General features: G+C 38.1%; 1 protein-coding gene across 1 annotated transcript; it reads right to left on the bottom strand.

Annotated features, from left to right (window-relative positions):
* Positions 1 to 318: 318 nt before the first annotated feature.
* Positions 319 to 27,949, bottom strand: snx30 (sorting nexin family member 30). Its single transcript, XM_039677448.2, has 9 exons — positions 27,679 to 27,949; positions 21,309 to 21,497; positions 18,658 to 18,768; positions 18,322 to 18,480; positions 16,665 to 16,854; positions 14,346 to 14,545; positions 11,220 to 11,306; positions 3,814 to 3,966; positions 319 to 1,055 (listed from the first exon to the last, which is right to left on the bottom strand). Exons 1-9 carry the CDS (start codon positions 27,943 to 27,945, stop codon positions 984 to 986), a joined length of 1,428 nt encoding a protein of 475 aa, XP_039533382.2. The 5' UTR covers positions 27,946 to 27,949; the 3' UTR covers positions 319 to 983.
* Between the last annotated feature and the right edge of the window lie 25 nt (positions 27,950 to 27,974).

Genomic DNA, 27,974 nt, shown 5'->3' on the forward strand with positions numbered 1-27,974 from the left:
AAAAATTTTTTACTTCCCACAAACTTGAGCAATAGTGAAATACTATACTAATCTGCACTTCATAACCATATAAAAAAAAAAGTCAATCGATGTTTTGCATTTGAAGTAACCGCAGCAAAAAACATACGCCATAATGCATTTACTAAAAGCGCTGTATTTCCGAGTGCGTGTATATTATTGAAGATCAACCACTCTCCATTATTATCCCATAGATTCAGAAGAAATGTCCTACATTACATAAGAAACGTCTCACATCAGACTAACCCAACCGCCTACACTGTCCCATTAAGACAAGCACAAATCATTATGACACACACGTTATCATAAATATTTAATGAGGTCAAGTATGGCTGGGAAAACATCCTTCATTTCAACGCAACGGCTGGATTTATTATATAGTGTAACGAGGGAATTGGCGATTCAGGCGAGTGTTTTGTGGTCCAAATATTCTTCTGAAAGAAAGATGAAGATTCAAAAGAGATATCAAACTACAGATCCACATCTTTGGCAAGAGGAATGTTGGCAAACCTTCCGCGGACTCTTCCTGAACGAAACAACAAAAACACTGACGTCTCGGTCCCCTTGAACGGACGGCATCAAAAGACAAAGCGTTTACAAAATCATCACAGGCAAACATTTCACTAAAAACTACAAATCTGTTGGTGTCACCAAAAGCGTCCTTCCTGTTGTGTAACGTTTCCCAGAGCCGTGCGTCTGCAGTCATAGCCTGAGCTCGTCAAGAGAAACGACAAATTCTCCTTCCACGCACAAAGAGAGGGCGAGCGCCAGAGAAGAGAGGGGGGGGGGGGGGGGATGATAGAGGGAGAGAGAGAGAGAGAGAGAGAGAGATGGGTGGACTTTCACAAACAGAGACACTTTACAAAAAAATGTGATTCTGGTAGCTGGTCCAGTCCAGTAGTGTCCTGTGAAACCCTTTGAGCGGGTCGTAACCTCTGACCCTCACCAGGGCCCGAAATACATGCTCAGTTCGTTTCGCCTTTCGCCTCCTGCTTGTCCTGTAACGAGGGAATAAGGGACTCCCATGCTGCAAGGCACTGTGGGGCAGATACAACAGCAGGACGTCAAGGCCAAAAAGTTTCTTCTCAAACGTCACACTTTTGACTAGACACACATTTTTATCTTAATTTAGCACACTCTTCTGCTGTAATCTTGAAATACATATAAATCTTTCATCCAAATATATTACTGCTGGTTCCCTTGAGATTTTCCTATGGGGTTTTATAATGTTTAATTTTATTTAGGAACAGTTTCTTCTGGTTCTCGAATCTGATTGGCTGAGAGCCTTTTTTAGCCATAAGATATTCTACCAGTATCAGCACTGGAACCATTTCAGCGTTTGCAGCATTTCTCTCACAATCATGGCGGAGGAGCCGTGAACACCATAACGTAGATGTATGTAGATCATTACATGTCATGTAGTTTTAGGAGTTTTTTAGGTGAGATTGTTGCCACTTAGACGTCAAATATGCGACTTACATATAAACATTTAGTATTTTATTTTTAATTTGAGTCATTTTATTACTTCAACTGGTAACATTTCAAATTAAATTTAAAATGAAAACTTGAAATTTTATTTAAATATACATTTAAATGATATTTTAGCTTTATTTTACTCAACAAAAATGCTTTTCCAATAGTTGTTGTTTTAGTAAACAATTGTAACACTGATTGTCAATGCAAATTAAAAAGTCTAGTCTTTAACCCTCTGGGGTCGAATGTGTTTTGGGGTCCTTGATATGTTTTGACATGCCCTGACAAAGTTGCTTATAAACATATTGATGGCACAGGTGAAATTACACTCTATTTAGCACAAACAAGGCTACCATAATATATGAGCAACATGTATGTACAGAGAATATTGTTTATGCATGGTTATTGGAAAAACAAAAAATGAAAGTTTCTGAAATAAGGCCACAAAACACAATGTGTCCACAACATTTTTGACTAATGGATGTTGTCGCCTAGAGATTTTGCTTCAAAATGTTATGAAAATCATCCTGCCTAATCATTAACATAAAAAATAGATTGTTTTAAATTGTAAAAAACATTTAATTTGGCCCAACCTTTGCCATGAATAATTAGGTGGTTCTCATCTGAGAAGCAGCACATTTTTAGACATATCTGGAAACAAATCCTGGTCAAATAGGTTATATGGGTCATTCTATAGAATTGGTTCAAAGTTAGAGTTGGAAACATCTTGAAAAGAAAATGGTCTATTACCATAAATCTCTTATAAGTATTTTTTTTAAAGTAGGCCAATACATTTTATCATACATATTTTTAAAATTAACGATTCATTATTTTAATATAGCTTGGAACAAACACTATAACAGTTGATTAGTTTATTTTTGACAAAACTGACTATATATTTAACATATGAGCAGAAACTGTCAAACAAAAGCTTATTGATGTCTATTTTATAGCAAAAACTTTATAATCTATCCAAACTAGTCAACGAAATGTTGTCATTACAGACACTATTCTATATCGAGGTTAGAACAAATCTCAGTAGGCTATAGCAATATAGTTTGGGTGTGTTCATGTAAAAACAACATTTATCGCACAGATGCAATGTACATCTGTAGTCTTGATTGATTGATTGATTCATCCATTCATTCATCCATACTGATAAGGAAAAAAGTGAGCTTGTCACAGCGGCGCAATAGCCAACCCCAGAGGGTTAAATAGGTTTAAATTTCTTAACGCAAAAAAAATTCTCTTTTCTTAAGATTTTTTAAGCCTTGACGGTTTATAAAACATGATCAATACTGAAAAACTCCAAGATATATCAACATGTAGATATAATAAACATTCTGGGCCGAAACCGAAGTTTCAGGATAAATTTGCCCAGAAAAAGAAAATGCTTTTAAAAAATGTATTTATAGCTTATTTTAAATTCGCTTTTTTTTTGTATAAATGTACTAATACTGGATTTTATCATGAAAATTCAATAAGATACTGAATTTGAAAAATAAAAGCCAAAAAATATATATAATTTATTGAAGGTAACACTAAAATCGGACAGAAAATCTAAAAATATTAAATATCAATATTTTATTCTTTATTTAGTTCTACATAACAAAATCAGATTTAACAGATTTATTTTGTTGATCAATTATCCAAATAATGTATAGCCCTACAAAGCTATCATCATCAGAGCATTTGGGGAACAAGAGCAGTGAATGAGGAGGGGGTAGCATCATTTTCATCGGCCGAAATATCGGTTCATCTCGAGTAAACATTCATTAAGTAAACAAGGATATAAGTGAGCTCCTCTGGTTTCTGCAGTATTAATGGTTCCCCTGTCAGTGTTTGGCAAACAGCAGGACTGAAGAGTTAAACATTAGCTGGGCAATCTCTGCTCTATATACAATGAACACACTTAAAATCAACATTAAATCAAACTGAACCCATTTACTTCCTTCAAACACATTTCTAGCCACATTATCAAGGCACATTAATCCAGAGTAAAAACTTTTGCTTTAGCTAGTCATATTTTGTTCTTTCATTAAAGTATAATAACTCTAAAGTGACAGATACAAATTTTCACCTGTAACCACATGTTACTTAGAAGCCAGTTACTTTATTTTAAGGTGTCTTTGTTACACTGTAATTATACATTTAAGTACAGAGTAATAATAATTAACTACTTACTAAAGGGTTATGTTTAGGATTAATGATTGATTTAAGGTTAGTTTCATGTAATTATGCATAATTTATTGTTATTACTACAGTAACTACATGTAACAAAGACGCAAATAAAGTGTAACCGAGGCTATTGAAGTTTCTCACCTTCTCGTAGTACTGGATGTTTTTGTCGGCCATGCCTGTGAGCAGCTGTCTGAAGTCCTGCCGCTTGTTGTTCTGCCAGCGGTCCCAGTCTGCCTTCAGGTCGGCGTTGAAGCACTCCACGCGGTCCTGGCACTTCTCCACATCAGTGGGCACCTGCAGGCCAGAGATATGCGGAGAACATCCAGGACGCCACATTAACTCTCAACAGTCGAGAGGTTTCTTCCACCTTCATATTTCCCAGCCTTAATAAAAGCAGCTCGAAAAGGCTGTGACACACAAAGTCGACGTCAAAGAACTAAGGGCAACAAAAGCTGTCAGTGTTTAGGCTGAAAAGTGGCGCTTGAACGCACCAAAAGGACAACAGGCGACTGTTAAAGGTGCAGTCGGTAAGAATGACAGCTAGTGGTCGAAATAGGTACAGCAGTCCAAATTCAAAATATCAGAGATCGTTGTTCCTCAGACTCGATAGAGATTATTAGATGTATACCGAGGCTTTTTAGGTTGCGTAGAATCTGCAATCCCTGACCCAGTTTGTTTGCTGGCTGTAATACGCTGTGTTTTCTGCCAACTGGCACCCCGGCGTGTCGAAATACTATTGGTTGAACTGGCATTTGGTCACACAGACCAAGACAAAAACAGACATTCCAACACCGAACGAACATTTCAAAGTAAAATAACTGGTTGTAGAAGTGCTTTTCAGAGAAACGAGTATGTGAACTCAGCAAGTTTGCTAATCTGCAAACATATTACGGTATTTTTATGCTTTAGTTGAGTGAAAAAGTTACACACAGCACCTTTAACTAGCACAAGGGATTAACTTCTTAACTGTCACATGCACATTTCAAACTTAAATGGTTGTAATTCAAGAATGCTTTGGAATATAGACGCAATATTGGTCTCGTTTTAAAGAAGACATTTGGCAGATTTTTGTAGAATAATAATAATTTAATAGAATAATTTAAGAAAGTGAAACAAAAAAAAGTTATAGAAGTTTGAGTTTATAGAAATGTAAAATAATTATTATTCATATTTTATATAAAATATTTTCAAACCCTGGGCTACTCCAAAACTGCAGAAAAATCAAAGGCAAAAATCTGAACAAGCTGTGTTTTAAATTTTAGGTTGACATCTCAAAAAATGAGCTTTCAGTGAGATTTTGTTTGGGCGCAGTACCAAACTTTTTCACTAGGGCACAATCAGACGCCATTGCTGCCCATATAAGGGCGCCTCCATTTCCATATGTGTTTTGAGTGATCTGAACCATTATTTCCACAATTTTCATACAATTTATGAAGTAGAGAACCTATTCAGAAGTAGTATGGGAAGTTTGGCAGATTTTGATATGAACTCAACCTCTAAAAAACACATACAAAGAACATGTATGTGCATTATAGCTCGCTGCCACATCACACATGGTGAATTTATTAATTTCTTTATATTTAAAACATTCAGACCTTTTTTCTAACATAATTGAATGGATGCAATCTTTTGAACTCTTGGCATGAAAACAAACTGAGGTTCCTTCCTTTTTTTCATGATTTTTCATGTTCAACACTATTTCAAAATAAAGGTCTGAACACGCCTTAGGAGTATGAAAATATTCTTGTTGCAAATTGATACATTATGGCTCCTCAGTAATTTATTTTGAAAATCAGTCACCAAATATGGAAACTACACGTTAACACGCTTTCAAATGATATATAGTTTGTCAATATTACTTAAGATCTTTTCTTAGATATTATTGTTTTAAAAATTCAATGGCAAGCGTCCCACCTATGGGGGTTAACGGTCTATATCAGCAGGTGTCAAAAGTCTTATTTTCGTCATTCGAAAAGAGAAACCGAAACTAGGACTACAGATATACAAACCGAAAAACAAAACGGCGCTTGCTTGCCATTTTGAATGTCAAATTTAGCTGCAAACAGCAATTAAGTGGGCTCAAGTTCTATATGAAGCGTAATTGTAAGATATTACATACGCCTATAAACACCTAAATTTGATTTTGTTTTTTATTGTTTATGCAATGATAATAGTTTTGCAGTTCTCATGGATGGGAAATATATATAACGAGACAAAATAACAGGACGTATATAAAGAAAACCACAGTAATGTGATATACACAATATAGTGCAAAATTCCTTATGATATGGGTTTATTGCACCTTAGGGAGAAGGAGGATTTATGCATTTGATTGCTTGTGGGAAAAAACTTTTTTTTATATATTTTAGTTTTGGTTCTGTTTAGTCTACATCTCTTCCCTGAGGGAAGTGAGAGAATGAGCGATATCTCGGGTCAGTGGAGTCCATTACAATCTAGCAGGCTTTCTTTTGGAGTCGCCCAGTGTGGATGTCTTTAGGGAGGGTAGTGCAGTACCAATGACAAGCTCTGCTGTCCTCAACACCCTCGTAGGTCCCTCCCATTCTCCTCTGTGCAACTCATGAACCACACGGTGCAGAAATAGGTCAGGAGGCTCTCTACAGCCGATCGCTAGAATTTGGTCAGCAGATGATGATGGAGGTGAATATTTTTAGCCTATTTTGGGTATTTCCCCCCGATGAGAGATGTGTGAAGTCCAGGTGAGGTCAGCAGAGATGTGCACACCAATGATCTTAAATCGCTCTACGACCTCCCCATGTGTGCAGAAAGCCAACATGACATCATGACTTTTGCGTAAACATACACGCCACTTTCGAGTCAGGTGGCGTGTTATCTCTACGCATTTTGAACTATCTGTGTGTATCCGCGTGTACGCTACGCCATTAACGTCCACGTCATTCCGCGTGTCTGTACACGCAGTCAAATCTCCAGTCATAAATGCCATTAACCCCAGTGACGGTTAAGTTTAGGGATGGGGTTGAGATAAGTCATATCTTTTTTTTACCTAGGATGGTAAGGGAACAGTCATAAATGCCATTAACCCCAGTGACGGTTAGGTTTAGGGACTGGGTTGAGGTAAGTCATATATTTATACAACGTTAAGTCAACGGCGTTCATAAACACGCTGAAAGGCGATTATGCGTCTTGATAGCACGCCAAAAATGGAAATACGAATTGGCGTGTCACACACACGCTACTTCATGAGATCAGTCTGAGAAAGCAAAGTGCTCAGTGCGCTTAGATTTTCTAAATACACTATCATTTCCTTGATTTTTGTAATGTTTGAAAGAATGAATGAATGAATGAGGCATTTATATAGCACTTTTTATATGTACCATTGTACACCCAAAGCGCTTTACAATCTTATCAGGGGATCTCTCCTCAACCACCACCTGTGTGCAGTCAATCATTGGGCTCTCATTGTTGTCTGAAATCAGTCCAACTATGGTGATCTAATCAGTAAATTTGACAATGGTGTTGATGGGATGAATAGGGGAGTAGTCATGAATAAAGAGGGAGAAGAGAAGTGGACCAAGAACACCCCCCTGTGGTATGCCAGTGTTCAGGGCGAGAGAGGATGTCTGATCTCCCATCCTTACATTCTGGGGTCTGTTGCTCAGGAAGTCACAGTGAACAGCCTAAGCCCAGGTTGCTCGATTTTTGAACTAGTTTGTGGTGAACTGTATTAAAAGCTGAACTGAAATCGACAAACAGCATTCTTAGATAGGTGTTTTCCTGGTTTAGGTGTGTACGGACTGTGTAGAGAGCTATAACGACAACATCCTCTGTCTGCGCAGTCATTAAAGGATAATTTCGGTATTTAACACCTTGAGTCTGTTTTGTAGTTTGTTTTGAATGAAATAGAGTGGTGGACTTAGAAATTGACAATTGGTCCTGTCTCGACTTTTTGACTATTTTAGAATCACCTGTGACAGCTTTAGACTGGCTGTCAATGGCCGTGCACAAACATGTCCTTAAAACAACCCTTAATGTTCATTTTCAAAACTGTGCAACTCACCGAGTGGTTGGTGGTGTTCGTTGATGATTAAAAACAAATATATCGGTGCAATGTATGCTTTCAATCCGTGTTGTTTGCTATTGTGGAACTATTTATTCAGATACCTCACAACCGCATATAAACCTCCGCTCGATATTCGAGTCTGAAGCGTTAGCACACTCCCAACCACTTGATGGCGACAACCAGGACGCTGTACGGAACACGGTGACTAGCACACCGTAAAAAAAACGCTCACGCTAGCCTTCTGAGAGACGGAGAACCGAGCGAAAAGACTACAACCAAATGTAAACAGACCCCTTTCCTTTTCCGGTAGCTAGCACAGTAATATCAACGAGCACCGAGTCCTCCAGCAGACATCAATGCGATTTTAAAAAATGACAAAACACGACAGAAACGGTATTTCGCTACGCTACTTGTTTCAGAACATCAACGAACACCACCAACCACTCGGTGAGTTGCACAGTTTTGAAAATTAACGTTAAGGGTTGTTTTATGGACATGTTTGTGAATGCCCATTGACAGCCAGTCTAAAGCTGTCACAGGCGACTCTAAAAAAGTCAAAAAGTCGAGACAGGACCCATTGTCAAAATTTCTAAGTCCACCACTCTATTTCATTCAAAACAAACTACAAAATAGACTCAAGGTGTTAAATACCGGAATTATCCTTTAAGGATCCTCACGGTGACTCTGCTAGACATATGTCGGTATTCGATAGATTCGAATTTAGATTTTTAGAACGCACACTAGCTTATTTCCCATCTACTGTTTAAAATACACTGTTTATGCTGCGGAAAACACATGCGCACTCTGATATAAACAATCCCCACATGTATAAGCACTGTGTGCATGTGGTGCAGTGCGCACTCTAGTCTAATGTAAACAAGCCTCACATGCAAAAGAAGCATGGCGGAAGAAGGAACGCTGCCGTCAATTTATCCCTCATCTAAAAGCAGGGCTGCCAACACGCATTGACCGTGAGACTCACTTTTCACACGCTCACACCACACAGAGAAAAATCACAGAGCAAAGAGGACACTCACACCCACAGACTAGACAGAGCAGGTTACTTATGATATGAAAAAAAATCAGCTCTCAAGTTCTGTCCATTTTTTTTTTTTACGAAATTCAGACCATAAATACCGTTCCTCTATGCACAGCTTGCTTCTCTGTGCTTCTATATAGGCCTGCAGGTCCCCAGACTCAAACGCTGAATCTTGTGCTCAGAGCAGTGTCCTCACCTTGCTGTTGAACCATGCTTTTTGGTTAGGGTACTTTTAGAATACTTTTACAGCTTTGGTCCCAGGCACATTCACAGCGCTAAAGTTGATATATGACAGAACAGCTGATGTGTGCCCATCCAGATCTGTCTCCTCAGCAAAAAATTCCCAAGTCTTTGTCTTCAAAACAGTCCTGAGGTGGCTTTACCTTGACTGTCTTCATGGCTGGTCTGTCAGCAGCTCAGTACTACTGGGATCAGGGACAGAGACTGATGATCTGAGAGTCCCAGATGTGGTAGAGGGCTGGCTCTGTGCCGACAGATACTGGCTAATGGAGCGGTGTAGCTTCTCCGTAGCTACGCTAGCTTTAGCTTGCGGTGGTACATTGACAGATGTTATAGCAACCGAAGTGAACTCCCTAGGCAAGCAGAAAAGGTCTACAGGGGTGTCAAACTCAGTTCCTGGAAGGCCACAGCCCTACAGAGTTTAGTTCCAACACTGCTTCAATACACACACATGCAGTTTTCAAATACGCCTGAAGGACTTGATTAGCTGTTTAATTAGGGTTGAAGCTACACTCTGCAGGGTTGTGGCCCTCCAGGAATTGAGTTTGACACCCCTGGTCTACACCAAAGGTCTTCAATCCTGCTCCAGGAGGGCCACTGTCATCCAACCCTAAATCAAACACACCTGAAGCAGCTACTTAGAATAAAGGATCGCTTGAAAATCTCAAGCTGAATCAAGTTGGATATAAGCTTTGCAGGAAAGTGGCCCATCAGGAGCAGGGTTGAAGAGCTGTAACATCAAACAGTGTACCGTGGCATTTGCACACCAGCTGTTGTTTGTGTAAATACAAAGTCCACCTCCTCTGCTCTTACCGGAATGACTATTTCTATCTGCTCAGAGGATGGCGAGGCCCACTAGCTCGATAGCAGAGTCTGGGATGTTGTGATCAAGCCGAGTCTGTTATAATCACCGCACAGTAACACAAACTGCGCAAAGTAATCTGCAGTCGCACCTTATACATTTTGTTGTCAAGTGAACGGGTGTTGGTGAGAAGTCTTGGGATGGCCAGTATATAGAGGTTAACCCTTAGCTTAGCTTAGCTTGTAGTCCCTCTCTCTTACCCCTCTCCTGTTTACTGTGCCACCACTGTCTGCATCATCTCAGAAGGGGAATGGTGAGCTTTATGCTCAGGGGGATCAGGATCTCCGGTGGGATAAAAGCCACAGCTATTATTGTCAAGACTTCAGTGATTGTAATCTGCATTAACAATTTAATTCAACTCTACTGTACTGTACTGTACATATACGGATTCTAGGATTTTCCTTTTAGGGGGGCTTAGCTAAAAAAAAAACTGAGAGAGCCTGAGAGTCAAAGTTGAGCTTTGACTCATAATTAGGCTTTTCATTTTTGTAAAAAAATAAGAGACCTTTTTTTATTTACTAAAGGCTACAATTTGTATTATATTTTCAATATGTACACATTCATTATTAATCATGTACCTTACATGATGAAAACGGATTTGTTAACGTTTCTTGTCTCACAATGACATTAAACAAATTATTACATTAGGCTGACGTTACATGCCTAATTTCAGTTCAAACGGGCGAAATTAGATGAAACTATATTAGTTTTCCTGATTATTTTTTGTTTATCATTCGTTTAACATTTATGACCTCAAAAAACTGTCAAATATATAACGTTATAAGTTTAGCTACTTACATTTCGCACTTGCCACTTGCCCGTGCACTGTCGAGTCGTGCTGCTAAAATTCGCTCAGCTTCTGTGAATGTACTGTAAAGCCTGCCTACTTTGATTTGATTGGTCATCTCAAATATTCTGACATTGACGAGCAGTGACAGACCAATGGGCTCAGACTAAATAGTCTCTGGCTCAGATGAACGCAGGCACAATTTCCTCTCTTTTTGACGTGCTCTCTGCTTGGCGCCACTGATTTAAGATGTAGAACGCGCTGAATCTGATTAAAACAAGACGTAAGCGAACACGAATTTGTGTAGCATATTAATCACAAATTTTTAGGGGGGCTAGGCATAAATTTAAGGGCCTAGAAAAAACAGGGTTCCACACTGTGACCAAATTGGACCATTTGCGACCATTTTTCGAGAATGTGCGAAAAATGTTATAGATATTTCGATTGACAGATATTACAATCCAATCTCTCTCACCGACAGACTTGAAGCCGATTCAACAGCGTCGGCATGGTGCGTCACAGCCTCTGAGAGTCTTGCAAATCAATTCAGATCAGAGTTGGTAAAATAAATGCAACTCACCGGTGTCTTTTTGTCCTCCCTGAACACGACTGCCTCCAACTTTGTTTCGTATTCTGCCTGGACTTGATCTCTCTTTTTAAGCACATTCTAGCAAACGATAAGAGGTTTGTAAATTACAAACATTTGGCAGCAATTACAGTTTACATTCTCCAATTTCACTCTTTCAGCATATGACCGGTTATTGAAATGCGTTCACTATATTCTCTACGCTGGAGCCATGACACAAACATGGAGGCTAATAAAATGCTTTGTGTTATTCTAGAAATCTTGGATGTCTCTCTGCAAATGTCCTGCAGTGTCAGTAGAGAATAAATGTTAAATCGAAATGCTAAAAAACATCTAGTCAGTAGCAAAGCAGTAAATTACAAAACCATCATTCAGTTTCCTTCATATATAATTATATAGTCTTGGAAATTTGTTTGGTTTATACACGTTCTTAATTGTGCTGTATTTTCAGTGTTTATGAACTGCAGTCCTGTCAATAATTTTAGAGCAGTTTTCAAGAAGGAAATAATATAAAGCCCCATCTCAGCACAGAGGCCACTCGTCTCGCAATATTTGCTGATTGTGTAGATGTGTCAAGTTAAGACAGAGAGGAAATGACTTTGTTGAGTTGCATAACAATATTTCCTCAAAATGATGCACTAAACTGCTAAAACTGGATATATCTAAGCAGTAATTAAAACAAAATGCATACACTAGAATTCAAAAGTTTGGGGTCAAATAGATTTTAAATGGTTTAAAAAAAGTCTCTTTCACTCACCGGGCCCTATCTTGCACCCAGCAATTGATTTTGTACACCGACGCATGTAAAAATTTGTATTTTGCACCTGTGCAAAGCGGACTTTTCCTGGCAAACTAGGGAATGAACTTGCCAAATGACACATTACTATAAAGAAAAATATTAAAAGGCGAGGGAAATCATTGTTGTGTTCATGACGATTGGAAAAATAGGACTAAAGCTTACACATTTACCCAAATGATTAAATTCATGTTTAACCGAAGCTAATTTGGGTGGGTTTGTCCCATCCCCAAGGTCCCTTCTCTTTCTTTTACGGCCCTGACGAGAACGTCGATCTCCTCGGCTGTGAACCGATTCGGAAGCGCGCCTGGTAAATGCGCTGTTATAATAGTATTGCGCCATGGAACAAGCGCACCTCGTTCATCATGCTCTTAAAGGGAATGTGATATGATGCTCTTATTGGTTTGTTTCACGTTAGGCCCAAACCAAACCTATGAATAATGAAGCTACTTCAGACCAACCCCTTTTAGATTTGCGTCAGGCGCAAGAGTCATTTATCTCGCCGGTTAAATAGCAACAGCGACGAGATCTGCCCACAAAGTTACTTGCGCTTGACACTGATCAAAAAAATACAGTAAAATCAGCATTATCGTGAAATATTACTACAATTTAAAATAGCTGCTTCTATGTGAATATATGAAGAGTTCAGATGCAAAAGCCTCTAAATGCCATTTGAAATTTTCTTCTTTAATGATGATTTTTATCAAATTTGTATATTTAAGTTCAGTAATTTCACTTAAATGACAATTAATAGGTAATTATCATTGCCATTTAAGTGAAATTACTGAACTTAAATATACAAATTTGATAAAAATCATCATTAAAGAAGAAAATTTCAAATGGCATTTAGAGGCTTTTGCATCTGAACTCTTCATATAGTAAAGTGTAATTTATTCCTGTGGTCAAAGCTAAGTTTTCAGCATTCAGTGATCTTTCAGAAATCAGTCTAATATGATGAGATTTGATGCTCAAGAATAATTTCTGATTATTATCAATGTTGAAAACAGTTGTGCTGATTCATATTACTGTAAATTTGTTTTCAGGATTCTTTGATGAACGAAAAGCATCTATTTGAAAATTAAATCTTTTGCAACATTACGTATAAATGTCTTCACTGTCACTTTTGATCAATTTAATGCCTCCTTGTATAAAAGGATTAATTTCTTAATACTTACTGACCTCAAACTTTTGAACTGTACTGTACATATTCAAAATGTAAACCTGGACAATTCATTAAAGGAGTAGTTCACTTTTGAAAAAACTTTTGCTGATAATTTACTCACCCCCATGTCATCCAAGATGTCCATGTCATTCTTTCTTCAGTCGAAAAGAAATTAAGGTTTTTGATGAAAACATTCCAGGATTTTTCTCCATATAATGGACTTCAATGGGAAACAAACGGTTCAAGGTCCAAAAGACAGTTTCAGTACAAACTGTTCAAAGGGCTTTAAACGATTCCAGACGATGAATACGGATCTCATCAAGCGAAACGATCGCTCATTTAAAAAAAATAAATAAAAAGTTTAAGTTTTATAAGCTCAAATGGCTAAGCTTGCACTGTTCTGTGATGCGCGTTCGTGACTCTCCTGTTCGAACTCCTTTATCAAAATGAACGAATCTTTTTTCGTGTCATTTGGTTCATTCAACGAACGAAATGAATGAGTTGACTCTGGAAAAGATTTGTTCATTTTGAGAGTCACACATCACAGAACAGAGCAAGGAGAGCATTTGAACTTATAAAACTTAACCTTTGTTATTTTTTTAAAAAAATGAGCAAACGTTTCGCTTGATAATCGCCTGAAATCGTTTAAAGCCCTTTGAACAGTTTGCTCTGAAAATGTCTTTCGGACCTTGAACCGTTTGGTTCCCATTGAAGTCCATTATATGGAGAAAAATCCTGGAATGTTTTCATCAAAAACCTTAAATTTCTTTTTGACTGAAGAAAGAATGACATGGTCATCTTGGATGACATGGGGGTGAGTAAATTATCAGCAAAAGTTTTTTTTAAAAGCGAACTACTCCTTTAAAAGTGATTTACAGAAAAAAATTATTTTGGAAAACCTGACTAAATAGATTTATGTTTAAAACAGAGTGAAGAAAAAACTTAAACCATGCTGCGCTCAGCGTTTAACACACAATAACTAAACATTGGCTCAGTTTTGGGAGAATAATTCCAAACCATTACATTCCCTTTGCAAAAAGTCACAGACACATGGTATTTTTCCAAATGGTATAAATTATTTTTTCGACTGGCCACTTTAAATAAATTAATTCACATACAAGGTGAGAAGAATGACTAAAAAGCTCAGCTGAAAGCCGCTCACCTTCATGGATTCGATGTATAGGACGTATTCTCTAAGCACTGGGAGAAACTCCTCACTCATGTCCTCTGTGAGTTCGTCCAGAGCACTGGAGCAGTTCGACACACACCCCGACACCCCCTCCAGAGGATCATGCAGCTCTTCCTCGAACGACGACCAGGACGAGTACACAGGCCCGTACTCTCTCAACTCCATCAAGAACTCTAAGCACAAACAAGGAAAAAGCTCATCTTCCAGGGCTCGTTTTTACATTTAGTTATGTTTACTGCCAAAGTTCACTCATGGGCTCTGTGGGAAATAGACAGCAAGGCAAGTTTTGAAGCTGCCTTCAAAAGGCGGCATCCTAACTGAACCTTACAAGTCAAATTTGATTTCAAACATACATATATGACATCAAACATAGATAGCAACTTACAAAAGACAGCTAATGTCGCAAAACATTAGGGGTGCACGATTCAGAAAATGTCACGATTCGATACCGATTTTTTTGTCTCGAGATTCGATTCAAAATCGATTTTCGATTAAAAACGATTCGCAGGTCTATATAAATGTAGTTTACTTTTTCCTATGTGATTGATTGCAGTAGACATAATTTAAAAGAAAAGTTTGATATCACTTTATATGTCTTCATACAAAAATAAAAACTTTTGCGACTAAAAAGTGCGAAGTGCCAAGCTTTGGCCAGCTTTTAAATACATTTAATTCAAGTTTAAAATAAAACTTAAATAAAAAGCTTTTACATTTAGCTTTAAAGCGCTGTAGTCAGATCAAACAAACAATTATGCTAAATGTGGTTTAAGGAGTAGGCCTACTTCAGCTACCAGGTTGACTGTTGAAATGTGAACTCGACTGGGCACATTGAACTTCCTAAAAATATATAATTTCATAGAACCCTTGCGAAAATATTTTAAATAGATTTAAAAAAGCCACCGCTAGTGGTAACATCTATGGTTAGATTGATTTGTTTAGATCCAGTGAAGTCGTTCATAGGCGCGTAATTTGCGGGTTTCTCCATTTAACTAGCAGAGCATTCATTTAGTTCGCTATTAAATAAGAGACCTGTTGTTTTTGAAATCAAGCTGAGCGCTCGTGTCCGCTGCGATCAGTGTCTTGGATATACAGTGTTCTCTGTGGCTCGCGCAGTCTTCTCTCGGACGCGCGCTTCAATCTATCGCCGTTGTGGAGACTCCGGTGAAATCACACAATAAAATGCACACAAACGTGATGAACATATTCGGTTTTGATGAGAGAGAGAAAAAACTATACAAGTGCGGTTTAGAACCCGTAACCTACAGATCTACAGAACTCAAACATAAGATCTGCGGATCGATGCATTTATTTACGGGTTGAGCAGAGTGGCTGCACAGTTTGACCAGCGGGCGGCAAGAACTTGCAATAACTATTTATCAGACCTGCCCTCGCAGCCTCGAAACCATAGAAACACTACCGGACCACCGGTAAAAGTCCCGACTCACCCGATTGCCACTCCGCCCCTGCACGCCATTAAAAAATATAGCCTATATATATGAATTGATTTTTGGAATTCTATGAATCGATTCTGAATCGGTAAAGATTGAATCGCGATTCAAATGTGAATCGATTTTTTTGCACACACCCCTACAAAACATTCATTAAAAAAAGGCACGGTGACAGGGGAGCGTGGTTCAGCGGAGCCGGCAACGGGGAGCGAGGCAGGAGACGAGTAAATGGGTCAAGTGCAGAACAACTAACAGTATTATTGCAGTGATTGGCACGGAGGGAGTAAGAACCGACAGATGACGGCCAAAGTGGAAAGAGACTGGTGGACTCGGCCAGAAGCTGAAAATGCAAGAAAGTGATTGTTGCTGAATAGTTTTGTTTGTAACAGGCGCATGGTCTAAAGCGCACAGCACAAGTGCACTTAGGTCGTGTCCGAATCCACTTTTGCTAGTTTAACGACGGGAAAAACGGCAGTGTTTGTGTGCTACAGTGCGCCTGAACACGCCTCTCCCTGGTGTGTGCGGCTGTGCACACAGATAACAGTGCGTGAGCCCCGAAATGAATTCTCCTTTGCCTCTTCCAGCGCTGAAATGGTTTTAAAATCTATTGAATGTGTAAACTAGCAAGACAAAACACGTGCAAATGATAACCTTTCATCTATTGCGGTTAGATTTACAATTTATCCGTGAATCGCATGCATGCTGAACCATGGGGCTTGGTCCGTACGAGTCACGGATCAAAGTAGTTTATATGATCAGGTTTAAAGGACTTGTATATGCAATGCTAGCCTATGATGGATGGAATTTCTCTTTAAAAAGGCAGTAAAAAAGTGACGATCTTTACCTGATTGCTCTTTGATGATTCTCTGTGCTATCCTGTCAATGGTGCCCAGCTTCTGTGTGAACATGTCCAGATAGTCGCCCATGGCGGCAAACTCAATTGGCCGTCCTCTCAGTTTATAACCACCCGTCACATACTTCACCGATTCCCCCATTTTAGTCAGTAGAGCCAGGCCTTGACGCTTATTCAAGTCCTGAAATGTCAAGAATAAAAAATATTGGCCTTTCGACAGATAATTACATTTATTCATTTAGCTGACGCTTTTATCCAAAGCGACTTACAATTGACTTTAGGGCTGTCAACTTTAGTCGTTTAGTCGACTAATCGGTCGATGCCGTCGTGGTCGACTGACATTCTTATTGGTCGACCAGTTGCATTTTTTTTTCTTACCAATAGAAGGAATTTTTCAATGACTTACTCCTTGATATTTATTCATTTATAAGCAGTTATTTATTACTGTATTCTAAATATAATTAGCCTATGTTTTGTCCCCAACTTTAAAATGCTTTAATTTAGGCTATTTTTGTAACTGCGCCACAGTTTAGCGCACACACATAATACACTCGGGAACCGCACCTGTGGCCGGCTGCGCTGCTGCTCGCGCTCGGTAAGGGATGCTGTATTCATTCTGTTAGAACGCTGCTTGTTTTGGCTTTAGTCGACAAAATGTCCAGGAAATCTAAATCTTTTGTCTGGCTGCATTTTAAAACAAAGACGACAAGACTGTGGAGGGAGGCGATCGCGTTGCCATTATGAGCGCGCAAGTTGCGCGCCTACATTTAAAATCGAACTTGAGCGCGCAAAAGACGTGAGCAGCCTTTTAACGGCTATATCATGCTGACTCAATAGATTGTGTTTTCTTAATGTTTTCGTTTTTATTTGTACACTTGACGCATTTGAAAATAGCCTAAATAATGCAACAAAACGAAAACCTATACGCGGTACAGCCTATTATAGGATTGTTTTTAAGTTATTTGGGGGTTTTTTTAGTGTTGTTTAAAACGCCTTGATCGTCAGGACTAAAGTTAACCCATAGCTTTGAAAGTAAAGAAGAATATAAAGCCTGTATAAACGAGAGCTTTTGTTGGGATTTTTCATTATGTGGCAGATAGCAGTTATATTTTTTGCAGCGTGTGGTGTGGTCAGGTGCGCGATTGGGACTGTACTATAGACCTAGGACAGAGCTCTTCACTTTTTGCAGTTAAAAAATCACTTAATTTTCAAAGAATTATAGTATTATTATAGTTTTATTTATTTGTGATGTTTTTTTGTTGTTGTTTTATAAATGCTCAATGACAATTGTTTAAAAAATGTTTAATCAAAATATCACTTTTTTTTTTTTTAGTCGACTAATCGTCGAGCAGGACTCGACTTTGGTCGACTAAGGATTTCTTTGGTTGAATACAGCCCTAATTGACTTTATGCACAGCTGCTCTACTTCCTGAACTTAAGCCAGCTCCTTGTTTCCTGTATGCCATTATTGGCCAAACTTGATTAATTCAGGTGTGCCTGATTATTGTTGCCGTGACTACTGAGGTCAGTCACACCTGAATTAATCAAGTTTGGCCAATAATAAATGATTGTAGGAGTTCAGTATACAGACTCTCATTTTACTGGAAGATCCAGAAAACACTTTACATGCCGACTTTAACGCACTCACCTTTGCTGAGAGAAATGCATTGAAGTGTTCGTTGAAAGAGAGCACCGGATGGTCTGCTACGCGCTTGAGGAACTTGTCTAGCGCCTTTTTTCTGGTATCCACAAACTCCTCTGAAAAACGGTCCACCACTCCCTTCATTACAAACTTCTCAGGCAAGGGCTAAATGATAGCAGAAAGGAGAAACAACAACAAAATGTAGTTGATCGCATTGGTTTGAAATAACCAGTTTTAGTCAAGAACAATCCCTGCCACATTATATAACTAGTTATGCAACGCACAAATGCTTGAAAGGAACTGATCTGCGATTGGAGCTGTGGAGGGGTGTCCTCTACCTACTGGAATAAGGTGGGTGGGTTGGCTTTCCTCTAGTTTGTTCCTCAGCCAGTCGAAGTCCTGGTAGCGTCGCCTTACCGAGTACTCAGGCAGGTCAAACTCTGTCCTCGTGGTCTGCAGGTCACGCAGAAGCAAAAAAAAAAAAAAAAAAGGACAATGACAATGACACATTAAATGGTTCAAAAGTGACAGTAAAGTCATCTATAATGTTACAACAGATTTCTATTTCAGATTAATGCTGTTCTTTTGACATTCAAAGAAACCTGAACAAAACAGTTTTCGTACAAATATCAAGAAGCACAACGGTTTTCAATATTAAAGGGGTGATGAACTGAGAAATCAAATTTTCCTTGAGCTTTTGTCATCTGAGAGGTCATCATATTATAAGAATATCCTTTAAGTTTTATAACTGAAAACGTCCCTGTTAGTCCAATAAAAGCTTTTATTGACACCAGGCTCAGCAAACGACTTGTTTTATCAAAGTGAGGAACTATGACGTCAAAGAGGATAAAACACCACCCCCGCAGAAGAAGATCAACACCTTCTTCAACACAGCCGATTTAGCCCCGCCCACCGATTTGCGCATTACACGCATAGCTAAACAACATAGATCCCTACCTCGTTATGACAAACCGGATCGAGCCACCGAGCAATAAACATGCTGTTTACAAACTATCGTGCAGTGCCTGGTTGTGGAAGAAGACAGTCACTGCATAAGCAAGTGAGTTGAAACTAGGGCCGGACGATTAACCGGAAAATAATCGAAACCGAAATTCAGAGCCTATAACCGACATGATTTTACCATGTCGGTTATTGCGGTTTTTGAATACTATTAATATATCCACCCACTGTGTGTTAACGTACTTTCTTCTTAAAACATAGTAGTCACGTAACTCCACCCCATCCAGTCTGCGACATTGAAACAACATGAGCCCCTTTCACACAACGCGTTGATCCCGGGAAATTGCCAGAACAAACACCTGTGTGAACACAAACACGGCCTGGGATTGGTGCCGCCAGGTTGGGGACAGACAGAGTAACAATTGCTGTGTTCAGTCCATGGTTCAGTCACGGAGCGCCCGCTGTGTGAACAAAAGCCGTAATCAATGTCGCGTTTAAGCCTAATGATGCCGTTTAAGCCGGGATCGTTCGCCAGCGTGAAATGGTACGTAATGCGCTAGTTTATTATCGAATCAGAGAAAAACAAATGCACAAGCGTGGTTTTTCGAAAAAATAAATCGCAACTCATAAGCAAACTATACAAGTTATGTTTTATACAAGTTATATTTTACTTTTTTAGATGGCAATCTTTTCAATTATTTTTTTTTAATTAGAAAAACAACTATTTTCTACATTTTTTACTATTTTTAAATATTTAATAAGCATTAAAAGTTTCCTTAGTTTAACTTTAGAATCTCAAAGATTATACACTTTCATTAGAAATGAAATTAGAAATTACATATTTACAGAATAAGCCTTGCCAGTGACAAATGAGAAAGAAAAAAATTAAAATAATCGTTCAATAATCGTAATCGAGGTGACTTGTTCGATTAATCGTGATTATGATTTTAGCCAAAATCGTTACAACCCTAGTTGAAACTCATTTTAATATGCAAAACTGTTATCCACTCACAGCAGTGGCCGTTTACTTCAAGTCTTCAATGCGAGATGCCCATAAAACCGAGCGTTTTTGAGCTAGGCTCAAAACTAGGGTGGAAAATAGTCTATTACTTATACATTTTGATGTTTTTGAATGTAAAAACAAAGCGAACGTCATAAGTTGACCTCAGACAACAATATAATAAAAAATTAAAAGCCAGTTCATGAGCCCTTTAATAATCAGAAATGTTTAAGCAGCGAATCTGATTTATGAAGGACCATGTGACATTGAAGACTGGAGTAATTATGCTGATATAAATACACGCAAAGAAAACAGTTATTTTAAATTATAAAAATATTTCACAATATTACTTTTTTACTGTATTTATCAAATATGTTACGTCTCATACAGGAATCCCACACTTCCATGACAATTTCTAAAGGTTATCATGGCGTGAACACGCATTAGGTTGGAAATACTAAATACTAAATTAACTCCACTTAAAGTGAAATTTTAAATATTAAAATAAAAGCTAATTTAAATATAATTAAATACTATAATAGTAGATTAACAAAAAATGTATAACTATGTTCTTAACCCCTTTTCTTTTACAATCCACAAAAAAAAAAAACAGCAATGAGTTTATAAAGGGCTGACAGAGTGACTCTGAGAGAGATGCAGGTCACTGAGGTCTTTCATTAGCACCTCTGTATGACTCTGAGTTCCAGAAAGAGCCACAGTAAGCATGTTTCAGGTCACAGTGGAAGCAGAACGAGCTTCTGCAAACAGCCGCCACAAGAGTTAAACAACTACTCAAGCAGACACTTTAATGCAGAGATTTTCAGATACAGTCAAACTGGGCCAAACTGATAGATTAGGGAACAATTCAGATTAACCACGAAGCCTATCGTGACTTCAAATCAACCAATGAAATCTGTCTGGAGAGACGTATCCTTCATGCATTTGTAAGTTTTAAATAACTGCACAAATAAAAACAGCATTTGGTTGCTAATAAAGTCAAGAAAGGGACTGTCTAAGAGCTTTGACCTCTGACCTTTGTGCAGACTCTGTAGGTGATGTATGTCTCCATCGTAGACACGTGTTTCTTAGGATCGTCTACAGTCACAAACAGGTCGCGTGTTTCTCCGTCCAGATCGTCGTCGAGCTGCAGTCGGTTCAGCAGAGATGAGGAGGAGGCGGGGCTTGATGTGTCTACTGGAGTCCCATTGGGCAGGCTCAGGTCCTGGGGGCGGGGATACGAACACTTACTGACTTAGTGGAACAAAACCGATATTTTATATTTGAAATGTAAAGTTGAAGAAATGTAACCTGGCCCTAGCCAGATGAATTTCGCTCCGCCTAGCTCCACTCATCCATCTGGAACCGATCCATTGAAATGGCGTTTCAGAAGGCTGGGCCTTATCAAAAATCCTTGCATATGATTGGATAAGCCACTTGTCTGTCATCTTTATCGACGTGCTATTTCAACCACTCACACCGAAAGCCAAACCGTGACGCTGGTGAGAGCGACGCAGGAAAAAGCGACGCTTGCCAAATCCGGTCTGGAGAAGGGCGAAAACATAGTTTCCACCAACAAAAGCCTTCAGAGCCATTCTCTGATGTTCTTTTAATGAAACAATATTAGGTAGATTGGACAACACGGATGAAATAGCAGCATCAATGTTAACGCTTGCTTCCTCGATGCGAGCCGCCATTGTTGTCTGAATCAAAACAGTCTCACGGTCGCTTCTCCACTACGTCACATCTATGAAACTCCCGTCCTGCGTCCTGATTGGCTAAGCCATAAAGTTGGTTGGAGAAATCACTCTCAATGGAAGAGGTTCCAGATAAATGTGAGTGAAGCTAGGCGGAGCTAAGCGGAACGACATTCATCTGGCTAGGGCCAGGTTAGAAGAAATGTACGTCACAGAAAAAAAACAAAAACCTACGAATTAAAAACAAACAGATCTGGTTGGTAAATCTAATAAATGGTAGATGACTCAACCACGACTTACATAATAACTCCTCAGGGCCACATCTGCAGTTATAGAAATACCATATTCTTTAAAAAAAAACATTAACCACATCTAATGTTATTTACAATTTCCTATTCTAAAACAACCGCAATAGAAATGGTCACTTATGTTACGTGTGATATGTAACAGTGCAGAAACCATGCATTTGATAATTTAAGATAAGTAATACAAGCAGCATGACATTTTTAAGGCTCTGAAATAAGGCATAATTCAGTGCTGTAACAAGGTCGCATTAAGCCTAACCCTGTGTGTACAAACAGTCAAGGCCTAGCATACTAAAATACTACCATAGCACATCATACCTAGACGACATTTTTAAAGGGATACTCCACTTTTTTGGAAATAGGCTCATTTTACAACTCCCCCAGAGTTAAACAGTTGAGTTTTACCGTTTTCGAATCCATTCAGCCCATTTTCTGATATTTTGACTTGGCGAAGATAGCTAGAAAAATGCCTACTATGGAAGTCATTGAGACCAGAAACTGTCTGGTTACTGATATTCTTCTAAATATCAGAAAATCGGCGGAATGGATTCAAAAACTGTAAAACTCAACCGTTTAACTCTAGGGGAGTTGTAAAATGAGCCTATTTCCAAAAAAAGTGGAGTATCTCTTTAAAGTGGTTTACATTTCACTCATAATTTCATTGGATTACCAAAAGGTAAGATATTTTAAGGGCTATTTATTCAACACACTAATTTGGTACATTTACTAAAAGAAAAAAACACATTGATTTATCGCTGAAATATTGCAAATGAGCAACTCATGCCTCTTAATCTGTTTTTACCTTTCCATTAATTTGTGTAATTTGGCTGTTTGTGCGTGTAAATAATCAGAAAAGCTACAAAGCCAGTCCAATTTCATGCCAGAGGGAGTGAATCTCTCCAACAGAAAACAATGGTGATTTCAAACAATGGTGATTTGAACCATTTTCAAGTGCAAGAAGAAAACTAAATTCTGTGTTCATGATATATAGTGTGGCCTGAGACGAGAGTTCAAGAGATTTCCGCGACGCATGCGCGAGAACTGCGCTCTTCTTCTACTCCTAGTTCAGTTCTCACGCATGCGTCGTGGAAATCTCTTGAACTCTCGTCTCAGGCCTACAAGGAAGAAAAGGAATAGTCGAATAAAGGCGTTATTTTTGTTGTTTCTTCCACACAAAAAGTATTCTCGTCGCTTGATAAACTTATACTTGAGCCACTGTAGTCACATGGAATATTTAAACATTTTCTTCAATGACTTTCTGGGCCGTCAAGTTTCGATCCCTTAGGAGCCTATGTAGCAGTGATCCACCTCTCAAATTTAATCAAAAATATCTTCATTTGTGCTCCGAAGATGAACGAAGGTCTTACGGGGTTGGTACAGATGAGTTATTAATGACTTAATTTTCATTTTTGGGTGAACTAACCCTTTAATGGTTTATTTTTTACTAATGTCCACAGTCCACACTATATGATAAATCACTCACAACCATAGCGCACAAAACTGAGATGCAAATGACTTAAAGCTACACTGTGTAACTCTTTTAGTTTATTCTTAGCTAAAAACACTTAGTTCTTTCAAAAATATATGTGCTCATTAATGTATATTTACTTCGTTCAAGTAATAAAGTATTCTCGTGAGTGTATAATATGCTATTGAAAATACATACAGGTAAGGGGTTCTAATGTCGGTCGCCATGTTGACCCTCCATCTTGAATGTACATTAGCCAAAGAGGGACATACCCGTTAATTCAAGCGTCGCCTTTCGCGTTTACGTTTGAGTTAACACTCATGGACGAGGTCGAACTGGAAGCCATGTTAATCTTGGACTACATTGGCCACCGTAGGAGTTAAAACGAAATCGGAATTGAGAGGAATAGAAACTATTATTAACTGGATGGTCATATACCTTTTCACCACTAAATGGGAGTAAAAATCACACAGTGTAGCTTTAACAATATTTTCAATAAATAAAAAAAGTTTAAATTGTAATAATATTTCATATTACGGTTTTTGCTGTATTTTTGATCAAATAAGTGCAGACTTTTGACAAAAAGGAATTCACAACATAAAAACTTGCAGCAAAATGTTAGAATAATATAAAGCGAACGATCATCCTATTTTCAGATCCAGCATTTAGGAAACTGTGACAGCTTTTCCTGATCACGTGCCCACTGTTGAGCTCGAACACAAGTTCTGGCCTTCCTTCTGCTGAGCTGACAGACGAGGGGTCGTGCACATTCCTCTCTCAACCTAACATTCACATCAATTCACAGCCCATATGACACACAAGCGCAACATGGATTTTTGTGAAGCATTTGCAAAACAGAAGTTGTGAAAAACACGTCAGGGAATAAAAACTATTCAGAAAATGTAGCCTAAACTACAGCCAAATGTACAACAGATTTTTGAGTTTTTCTACTGATTTGGATCTACTTGTTTGGATTTCATCATAAAATGATTGCCATTTCAGAAAAAAAACTGAAAATATCTAAAACTGTTTCCAAGGAAACTGGATAAGATAAGGCAATTATCACAAAACAGTGAGTTAATTATTTACATGTTTTTACCAGGAAAATATATGCATTACCCAACATGACAGAGAGGACCTTAATCGTTAAAAGATCGAGAACTCAATTCAAACACCTTCAGCTTTGACGAGTACGAGTGTGTTTGTTCTGAGCCAGAGAGAGCTGTTCATGTGTGTTGGTATGAAACCGCTTCATAAACAGTCTCTTCAGTCTTCAACCACACAACAGTATTGTTGTTTCTGTCTTACAATAACTCAGATTATTACAGATGAACTGGGATAAAAGGTTATAGTTAGGATAAAAACACTAATGTCTACGGAAGCAATGAAACAAATCAAGTGTCTGAGAGAGTCGTTGAATTATTCACTCAAGATATTCATTTAACAACAATGATACATCCAAGATTTTTAATTATATATTTAAATTATTATTTTTTAATTAAATAGACTGCAGCAAAAAAAAAAAAAAAACATTTGTCAGAACCTCAAGTAAATGACTTGTTATTTTTAGGGCTGTGCAAAAATTAATTGCGATTAATCGCATCCAAAATAAAAGTCTGTGTTTACATAATATATTTGTGTGTGCTGTATATAATTATTTTGTATATATAAATACCTATGCATGCATTTATATATTTAAGAATTATTTGTGCTTAAATTCTGTATTTGTATATAAATACATAATCTATATTATATAAATATAAATATTTTATATACGAATAACACATTTTCTTAAATATATACATACATGAGTGTGTATTTATATATACAAAATAATTATATACAGCACACGCAAATATATTATGTAAATACAGACTTTTATTTTGGATGCGATTAATCGCAATTAATTTTTGCACAGCCCTAGTTATTTTGTTTACTTTGTTTCAGAATCGTAGGAAAATCGTATTCTTGATTATCAATGTATCCAGAATCGTGCGGCTGAAATACAATTTATTATAATACATTTTTGAAAAATCCAGTTTTCCCAAAATGTTTACAGCATCAGAATCACAAACGTGAGTTTCTGCTTATTAAAGGGGTAGTTCACTTTGAAATTAATTTTTGATATGTTTTAGTTTACCTCAAGGGCATCCAAGATGTAGGTGTTACCACAGTATTTTCAATGTTGACATTTTTTGGTCAAACCGTTGTTGTCTATCAGTCATATAATGCAGGTATATGGGGTCCACCTCAAAGAGCATGCACAGAGAAGTCCAAATTAAACATGTTTTCTCACGCAAACCGCTCGTTTCGTGTCTTAGGCCATCAATGTGTTCTTACATTTACGAGTCATTAAATCATGTTTAATTTTGACTTCTCTGTTCATGCTCTTTGAAGTGGACCCCCTAAACCTGCATTATATGACTGACAGACAACAACGGTTTGACCGAAAAATGTCAAAATTGAAAATACTGTGGAAACAAAGACACCTACATCTTGGATGCCCTTGAGGTAAGCTAAAACATATCAACAATTAATTTCAAAGTGAACTATCCCTTTAACAGTAATCCGCAAAGAAACACCAAATTTGAGCAGTAGCAAATATAGCAGTGCTGAATCTAAATACAGCCTTAAGCTTTCAATCTTATTCCAGACATCTTTATTACTACTCATGAAGTACAGATAAAAATAAAAGGCTAAAATGATATAGAATATTATTATTAATATGAACTAAACAACAATTCCCCGCTTTGCCACTAAAATAAAATTTCCAATAAACAAGGAGGCCACAGAGCAAAATGTGACACGAGTGAATATCTGTTATAAACACAATAAACAATGGAGTCGGAGAGTGTCTCAGCCTCGCTCTACACAACTCTATTGTACAGGAACACAGGCATGATACACATCAACAGCCTCCACTGCACACACACACACACACACATACACTCAATTTAAAACACTACTATTATTATAATTCATATAGCAATGATCCATCACATGATAAATTCAATCATATACAAATCCTTCGTTCCTCAATTTTCACTGTAACTTCCCTTTTCCTTTAGGTCTAAATTTAATAATTTTAATTTTCTGGAAAAAAATAAATATCTAATTGTCTGTGTGCAACACACTCATTATAAAAAACTGAAAGTTTGGAGATCTTACTCGTTCATCAAACCTCTCGGCTTTTTACGCAAAATACCAGAAAAATATAGGCTTCTGTTTAAACATTGTTGTACGTTCTTTTTATTATGAGCAGAAATTATGAAAAAAATGCACTCTGTTCAACCAGCAAACAAATACTGTCATGGTATACATCAACTGTGGTATATCATTACCGATCCACAGTACCATAGTGAATAATCACCAGAAGTCATGTCCATCATGGTACAAGACCAATAAAGCATGACAATATGGTAAAAACAAATCATGTTATGGGTGCACTAAGTAACCAAGATAGCATTACAGTAACGTTACACATATAAAAACATATTAATATCAGGCAGCATATTCAAAAAATCAACACTGGATGGGGAGAAAGGAGTTGGATTTACTTTAAAAAATAATCTTCATTCCGAAATTTCAAGCTAATTTTAAAAACAATTACAAAGAAATGGCGAGGAAGACTTTGAATTAAACATGATATAAAGCATTTTTTAAAGCATGTTTTATTTACTACTGTACTTCGAAAACTATTAGTTTTTACATTCAATAACGTTACGTCTATTAGATATTACCATGACTAAAACGCGTGGTTGGTGAAAATTGATGGAATTCCACTGTTTACAGTTTGAGGCTGGATAAACGTTTCCAGACACATAATGTCGCCGTCTCAGACACGACTGCCGCCAGCCCGGGGATCAGCTCGTCGCTGTCCCGTAGACAGGGGAGTGTGTCCCGCAGACAGCGGTGTGTGTTTGCGACGGATCTCACCTTCTCTCCTCCAGCAGGAGCAGCACCGCTGCCGGAGTGGATCAGCGCATCTCCGCCGCGGCTCGACGCGCTCTCCTCGGCGGCACACAGCGGGTGACGGATGTCCTGGATGTTCTTCTGCCCGGACGAGGCTAGGGATCGCGGGGTGCCAACACTCATCGCGCCGCTGCTGCTGATCTCAGATGATCGCGCAGGTGTTTTTATTTCACTGAGGCAGCGAACATCTGTCAGCTGACCCTCACCGCGCAGAACCGGAACTGCACTCATCAGCTGACTCGAAACTGCGACGTACACTT

The sequence above is a fragment of the Pimephales promelas genome, chromosome 23, assembly GCF_988280905.1.
Source record: "Pimephales promelas chromosome 23, fPimPro1.hap1.1, whole genome shotgun sequence".
In the NCBI taxonomy this organism is placed as follows: Eukaryota; Metazoa; Chordata; class Actinopteri; order Cypriniformes; family Leuciscidae; genus Pimephales; species Pimephales promelas.